General features: G+C 33.3%; 1 protein-coding gene across 1 annotated transcript; it reads right to left on the bottom strand.

Moving 5' to 3' along the window:
* Positions 1–2,762: 2,762 nt before the first annotated feature.
* Positions 2,763–6,855, bottom strand: LOC108216236 (probable glycosyltransferase At5g03795). The gene is made up of 4 exons (XM_017388939.2): positions 6,539–6,855; positions 4,330–4,520; positions 3,887–4,232; positions 2,763–3,573 (listed from the first exon to the last, which is right to left on the bottom strand). The coding sequence occupies exons 1-4, from the start codon at positions 6,731–6,733 to the stop codon at positions 2,911–2,913; spliced, it is 1,395 nt and encodes a 464-aa protein (XP_017244428.1). The 5' UTR covers positions 6,734–6,855; the 3' UTR covers positions 2,763–2,910.
* Positions 6,856–8,552: the final 1,697 nt, after the last annotated feature.

Below are 8,552 nucleotides of genomic sequence, written 5' to 3'. Positions count from 1 at the left end.
ATCAAGAGTTATGAGAGTTTAAACATGTGACAAAACCAAATCGAGGGATAAATGTGGTAGTACAATAATAAGTGTCATGTGTTAGAAGGGACAGACGGACAGTGAAGATGTGACAAGCGACTCAGCTTGCGCATCTTTTGCTTTTACTCTCTCATGTCCACCTTACTGCAGTCTGGAGCGCTCTGGAGTTGGCATTAGTTTCAAGTTTAACAAATGGATTAAGCTTTTATCTACTGTCTATAAAGTTTATAGTTATGTTGTGTTGGTTGAAAATTAATTAGCTGAGATTTAATCATATTTACTGCTGTTTACAAAAATTTGATTTTTGAAAGTCTAATTAAAAATTCGGTTTTTCTAGTGTGTGCCATGGGCACATGATAAGCGTGGAATTTTATAAGTTTGGGAGGTTTTGATTGGCTTTTATATCTTAATAATGGTGGACCCCTTGCAAATGCAACAAACACACCAATCAAAATCTCTCAAACATATAAAATTCCGCGCTTAGCATATGCCCATGGCACACAATAGACAAACACTTAAAAATTTCCTTTATGTGTCGTCAGGGCCCGCTGGGGCAGTGCTGCTGAAACACGCTTCCTCATGTTTGAATTCTCGCATTTCACTTTTTTCTTCATCTTTTATGTACCGCTGGAGTTATTAAATTTTGTGTTTGATGGTATAGGAGCAACTCCAGTGCCCTTCACCCGTTATAATACAGTCCAGGTTACATTATACACTGTGGAATAGAGCTAACTGGAGCTGTAATTCGAGTCGGGCGGCTAGCGAGCTCGCCCGACTCGAACTCGTTTAAGTAGGCTCGACTCGGCTCATTTAGTTAAACGAGCCGAGCTCGGGCAAAGGTTTCGGCTCATTTAATTAAACGAGCCGGCTCGACTCGACTCGTGAAATTAAACGAGCCGAGTTTGGGTAGAGGTTTAGACTCGATTAAATGTAAACTTAAACGAGCCGCTCGCCCGACTTGCTAAAACCGGCTCATTTAGCTAAACGAGCCGGCCCGACTCGAATCGTGAAATTAAACGAGTCAAGTTCGGACAGGGATTTAGGCTCAATTAGTTAAACGAGTCGGCTCGGCTCGATTAACTTCGGTTCAAATTACGACCGGATCGAAACTCGACCCGAATTACACCCCTAGAGCTAACTGCTCTGTAAGGAATCTCCGTCCTCTTTAGTTGGAAACTTAGTTGAGAAATGAGGAGTAAAAAATGTCATTTAAATTTTCAAAAGTACAAACTCCAATCATATACACCTCTCGTCTATCTATATTATAGCCAACCTCTTATGATTATATTTACACATCACTTATTATCATACAAAAGTGATATATTCTATTTATAATAATCTGAAATATTAATAACATACTATTTTTAAATTATTGATAACAAAATATAGTCAACATCATCAAAACAAAATGTTGTCACCTTCATCAAATTTTACATAATATTTTATAGATTGAATTTTTTAACGAACCATTATAGCCAACCCCGTTGGAGATGCTATAATCATCCTCACCGGTCTGTTAGTTATAAATATAGCTTTCAAAGAATAAACCGTAATTACCAAATGTAATTATGTAAATCATACTCCCTCTGTTCCTCTCATTTCTTTACAGTTACTATTTTGGGATGTCCCTCTCATTTCTTTACATTACTATAAATAGTAAGTTTTTCCAATCATTACACCCACTATCTTCCTCTACTATCTCATATTTAACAATAAAAACTACTATTACACCCACTACTTTCCTCCACTATATCAAATCTACTATTAAATATTGGTAGATCCCACCACTTTACCAACTTTTCATCTAACTTTACTCATTTTTCATACATTGTCTTGGTCTCCGTGTCTCCCTCCAATGTAAACGATTGAGGGGGACGGAGGGAGTAATAGTTAACTATATTTTCACAAACAAGTAAATATTTATATGAAAAATATTTTATATTCAAAGTTTTTTTTCTTAAAACTACATCATAATATTACTTTTATAAATATATAATTATTAAATAAAATGGACCACCTTTATTCGTATCCGCATCACCAATAGATAAACGTAAAAGCAAAAACGTTTAAATAAAGATTTACAAAAGCCAAAGCTAGATCACAGGAGTAGTAGTTTCTAGTGTGCGGATCTAATTAATCATTAGCATGACATGATCACGTATTCACATGGATCAATAAAAAAGTTTTTTGACTAACAAACTAATCTTTATAATTTTGACGATAAAACTAATCTTTCTATTATAAAACATATTTATTATGTCGCTTTGATTTTTAGAAAGACTTATCATTTGTAATTATTTTTATATGAATTAAATATTTAAAATATATTTGTTCACGAAAAATATATAATAATACATTTCAAAAATTTAAAATTTATATATAAAAGAAAGCACGGCTTGAAATGGCTAGTTTTTCAATATCCATCTTGTAAGGAGTCTTTGCCTCTTTTGGGCACCGAAAGCAATCAGTTTTATAGTCCTTGATTTGTGCTCCCGCTAGTTTTGTAATAATTTTAACATAAACTAGCATTCATTTTACAATGCATCTGGATCCAGAAGGAAGAGAAGTAAACACATGATGATGTAAATATCTTCGAAATCTTATATTATTTTTCAAAAATTGTAATATGTTAAATTCTTAGTTTAATTGAAGTTTTAATAAAAAAAAAATATTTCGATAACATTAAAACAAAATAATTGCAATTGTAAGGGCTTGACGAGCTTGTCAAGTTCCACAATGACTATAAACAAACACAGCAATGAAAAATTTAATACAATTGAAGTTGAAATCACTTGGTTAACTATTGAAGATGTTTGTTTCCTATACAGCACAACTAATTTAAACAAGTGAATGATCCTGCTTGTATGATCTAAAAGGTTGCAATGCCTCCTAGTCTCGAATTTGAAGGTTAAGCCTTCTTAGCCAGATAGAATGAAGAATCATGTGAAAGACATCATACCGCTTAGGAGGAAAGTTAACCTCGAAATGCTTCCTTACTTTAAGCCCCCTCATTTGCATCTTTATGTATTGCCTCGAAGATATACTCTTCACAATTTTCTTCAGGTTTGGAATGTCTTTTACCGGAATAATGACAGAGAATGATTCCCAGTTCAGGACATCACTAAAAGGTGCCACATAATGGTCTTTAATGATAACGGGAACACATCCGGTGTACAGTGCCTCAAATATTCTAGCATCGGCTACTTCATACCCACTTGGACAAATGCAGTACTTGCTCTTTCTCAACATATCATAGTACTTGACGCCTTTTGGAAGGTATTGGCGAATCTGCACTTCAGTATCCTTGTTTTCCCAATGCTCGAAGAGCACTGTCCGAATGTAGCCATGAATCCCTCCAGCAAAGAAAACAAAAATTGTACGACGTGATGGTGACGGACCACCTAACAAGCCATCGGTCGTACCACCTGGGAGATCTACTTCCGGAATTGACACATCTCTGTTAGGGTTGAATCTTTCGGATGTATTTGCATTACATAGAGCTCGGATTGAGCTGTTGTACAGATTAGGAACAGCAAAGGAGATTTTAGGCCCCTAAACAACACACATTCATACATCTTATCAACAATTATTCAAATGATCTAACAAAATTCATTTTTTATACTGCTGCCTTTGGCCATTTTCATAAAATACATCAACCAATAATATTGTTGTAGAGTGATAATGGTATTATGCTCTAAAGCCTAAACACAGAGTACAAATGATCTCTTTAAAGACAATACAACAATTAAAATTGACACACAAAAAAAGAGGATACATGTGTATAATGTGTCATTACAAGGATTTTAAGCCAGTTCTTAATAAAAGATAATTTTAATAGCCAATTCATTATAAAAAATCGACTTACCCAATCATGGCAAGCTAGCATGAAGTGATCAGCTCCCAGGCTTCGGTTCCAGTATGGGTATTTCTGGGCAATCACATTGACATAGTCTGCAACAGTATTTTCCATAAGACTCCAATCATGGGAATCAACCACGTAAACAAAGTGAACTATTGATATAATGCTAAACGGCAAGAAATAAACTTGAGCTTTGTCAGGATCCCTGGTACGAAACTGGCTCTGTTCCATTTCATTAATAAAAATCCCTTCTAATCCAAGTACCCCATGGCTTGGCGCAGTGTGAAATATTGGGGGATCTCCTTCTTCATAGATAAACACTTTGAATTGTTTTTCCATTTCCAGATAACTTCTGTTACAGACAATACCACTTTATTTAGTAAATATGAAAGAAAGAACTAATTTCTTCAATTAAGGGGCCAAAATGAGACACATTTTACATTATGTACCTATGAAAGGCTTTTGAATTCCAATACATTGGACCACTTGGCACATAATCAGGGTCTGGCTCGTCATCTCGATTCTTAGCTTCCCTAATTGCAGCCCTGGCTTTTCCTAACTGTGCTTCAATCTTCTCGAAGTTTTTGTTCCTTCTCTGCCACACGTTACTGGTGTTGAAGCTATGTTTCTCCCTTCCTTCCTATCAAAAATTAAGTCATCTAGCCAATTATCATATATGACACCCAATTAATACAAAAAGTCGTAAAGATCTTGAATTAAAATCCTCACTCCCCTCCCTTTTGTACTGAAATATCTAATGCATCATAGAATGTGTCAACTACTGAAAGATATACTAATTCATTTTACAATCTGTAAGACTGTAGCAATTAGTCTTGTTTGAGTTTTTTTGACATAAAATCATTAATATACCTTGTGCAAAACCCATTAGTATTTAAGATTTGCAACTCCCTCCATTGCTCCCTATCAAATATTAAGTCATAATCAAATATTTAAAATTGCACCCAGTTGTTACAAAAAGCTTTTGTCGAAAAGGTCATGAGTTTGAATTATCACCCCTCCTTTGATATTAAAAATCTAAAGCAGTAAAAATCAGTAAAATACTCTGAAAAGCAAACAGACTGTAAAATTTAAATTTATATAATTCAAACTATATACTACTATTCAGGAGGTGCGTCCGACCCGTAGATTAGGGTATGCAACAAGCTCAACCGCACAAGACCCCTAAATTAGAAGTCCCCCCAAAATTTCCAGACTCGTAATATAGGTATCTGTATATAGTCAATTTTGAAATCCATTAATCTAACAAAACCCATGCAACAGCACCTCTACATACATCCATGTGTAGCCTCATGTTAAATTTATTTTTATATCCAATTTTGTATATATTCCCTCATATATAAATTTTTTGTATGTATGTGTTTTACCACACAAAGGGCCCCAATTTTTTATTTTTGTTTAACATACAGTACCTCCAATATTGTTGAGACGGGCCTGGTCCTTCCTTTTCTACCTATCATATTAATAACTCACCATTCTATATCCTCCTCTGCAGTATGTCGATACATAAGAGTTGTTTTCAAATCTTTCTATTAACTTGAATCTTCAACTCCTCCCTTTATACTTAAAATTCTTATGCAGTGAACAAACAAAAAACGTATTCATTCTACTGTTCATATATTTGAAAATTGAAACCATATTTAACCCAAAAGGTTATGTATAAAATTACTCATCATTTAATTTATGCTAGTTCATTTATAATAAATCATAAAAAACTGTATATAGAGTTATGGACTATTTTGCAAACCCCCACTAGCCACTAGTATCCAGGCGATGTTCCTCAATTCCTACCTATCAAATTATAAAGTTTTCATTCCATATTATCCTAAATTTCACCGAGCAAATACAAATATCTGTTATTCTACACATATAATTGGAAGTTGAAACCATATTCTAGAACCCAAAAGTCATGCATCAACTACTCATTCCATTAGCACATGCTAATTCTTGAATATCTTATCAGCATAACTATATATACATACATGTATGTGCAACTATAGCCAATTCCAGATTACAAAATACAAGGCAAGAACAAAAATTAAAACAAATGCATACAGAACTGATGCATTACAGCTAATAATAATATCACAAAATAAAAACACAAATATCCTAAATTGCACCCAGTTGAAAAAAAAAGAATTTGAAAGGCCCCGAAGTTGAATCATCACCACCCTGTACTTTGTACTTAAATATCTAAAGCACCGAAAAATAAGCAAAATAACCCCTAAAAAAACTATCCATTCCATACAATTGAAATCAGATTCTAGCACCCGAAAGTCATGTATAAACTACTCCCTCAGTTCCACAGTAAAATTATTATGTCTATCCATGGTTTTTGTCGTAATAATATGTACATGATTCTGCAATTATATACAAAAACCCTATTAGTATTCAAATTTCGAGCCATGGACGTTCCTCTATTACCACCCTAGAGTGATGCATCAACTACTCTTTCCATTAATCCAAGCTAATTCTTCAAAATTTGTCATATTAACAATTATAAATACAACCCTCAATTATAAAATTTTAAGACAACAACAATCTAAAAGAATCGATGCACTACAGCTGATCATAATAATATCAGAAATTAATAAAGATCCAAACAATCAAACATACACATAACCGGCGGAGTGATCATACCGGCGAAGAGGGTGGCGCCGCCGCAAGACGCCGACCACGTGGAAGCCTCGGGAAGTGCAAAAAAGGAGACGTTACGTTTGTGCTAGTAGAAAACAACGAAGGGTGATGAAAATTAAATGAATATCCGAACCCTGAAAACGCAGCTAGGACCAGCGTTACTAGTATTATCATGTGTCGTGAATTATTTCCGGCCATTGTTCGAATGATGTTTATCGTGAGTGATTGTGTCTACATGTCTAATGAACAAGAAGAGTGTTACCAAACAAAAATGTGTGCTGCTATGGTAAGAAGAGCGTGTGGACCGCCGCAAGTGCCACGCTGCTATCGTTTCCTTTTCTTTTTTGTTTTTACTTGTCAATAAAAAAAATTCCTGTCTTTGTGATTTTATTTTTAGAATTTTTTATGGCCTGTGATTTTTGATAATCCCCCAAGTATGCAAATAATTGTAATTTTCCTTTTATAAATTGTTGTGATCGGACTGTCTGCTTCTTTCTGTCTCTTATTTTTTTTTAAAAAAATTCTTTTATACTAGTGATTTCATATTTTAAAATATATATCAAATATAGTTTCATAATTTATTTTTCAATTTGTTTATATAAAATTTAAATATTAAATTTTTATTTTTAAAAAAGAAGAAATTTAACACTATTTATCAAACTATATTTTATAACAGTATAAAAATATGTGCAGAGTCCATCCCCAATATAATTATATAAACCATTGAAGGCAACGGAGGGAAGATTTATACATAATTCTTTTATGGCATATCTTAAAAAAAAATTGATGAAAAGATTGTTCTTGGAATAATTTTATTAAATATTTTTTTTGTTAATTAGTAAAGGGGGTTAAACATTTGGCCAAACAATGATAAAAATAAAAAAGAGGTTAAGCATACAATATGGGCCATATAAATTAACAATCATATATATAAGCCCAAGAAGCTGACGGACGATCATGTCCAAAACATGACACTAATTATTTATTCACAATTATTTATTTTGCTACAGAAACCAGATTCTATGAACCCTGCAGAACAAGCCCACCCACTACTGGGGTTTATACATTATATCTAAATGTCCTGTCGATATTACTTTGTGTGATTGCCTTTTATATATTTTGACATAATTTTAATAAAACCTCATAATTGACAATAAATCATAAATTTGAGTTAAATTAAAGTAAATTATCTATTAATATTTAAAAAATATTTGTTAATTTAAAATTTAGTTTCTAAGACTATGAAACAATAAAATACTAATTAACAAAATTAAATTTTGGATCTCAAAAACATGTTTTTTAAAAATAAGTTCTTATCCGACCAAACCCATCCTCGTGGGCTTTGCCTTGCTTAGTGTACAATGCTAGAGGTAGGCATGAGACCACCAACTCCAAGTGGATACATAGGAATGATCTGGGGTGAACAAAAGACCGTGCAACCCGCAAAACCGACCCAACCCACTCCTTTATTTCGGCCGAACAAATCGAACCGTTTCAAACCGAAAAAATAATTGGGTTCATTTTTAATCAACCCGAATAGATTGGGTTGGGTCAGGGTTCTTAAATTATTAACCCCGACCCAACCCGACCAACCCGAATAGAAGTTTTTTGTTGCTTTACATGACGACACAAAACTTGATTCAGAAGACTTAGACCTCATTTGTTAACGGGTGAATGAGAGGATATGGAATGAACCAATTCTTTTTGCGCGTTCATGCCGTTTGTTTCACATTTTGAAAGTCTGGACGAGAGCAAAAAAGCTCTGGACGACAGCAGCTTAAAATTCTATCTGAATGGATCATACAGCCTCTGTGATCCAACTAATTACATACTGTATGTGATATCTTCTTTAATTTTAAGTTTTAAACTTTAATATTAAACTTGTGATTTATTATATTATATAATATTAGTTTGTTTTAAATTAAAAAAAATTATTATTGTATTTTTAATTATAATATTAAAATTAAAATAGTTATTCAGAAAATCAATTTTAAATTTAACAAATGAACCATAATTC

This window comes from Daucus carota, chromosome 4 (assembly GCF_001625215.2).
Source record: "Daucus carota subsp. sativus chromosome 4, DH1 v3.0, whole genome shotgun sequence".
Taxonomy (NCBI): domain Eukaryota; kingdom Viridiplantae; phylum Streptophyta; class Magnoliopsida; order Apiales; family Apiaceae; genus Daucus; species Daucus carota.
Note: the sequence above shows the minus strand (reverse complement) of the source record. Positions and strands in the feature narration are given on the sequence as shown.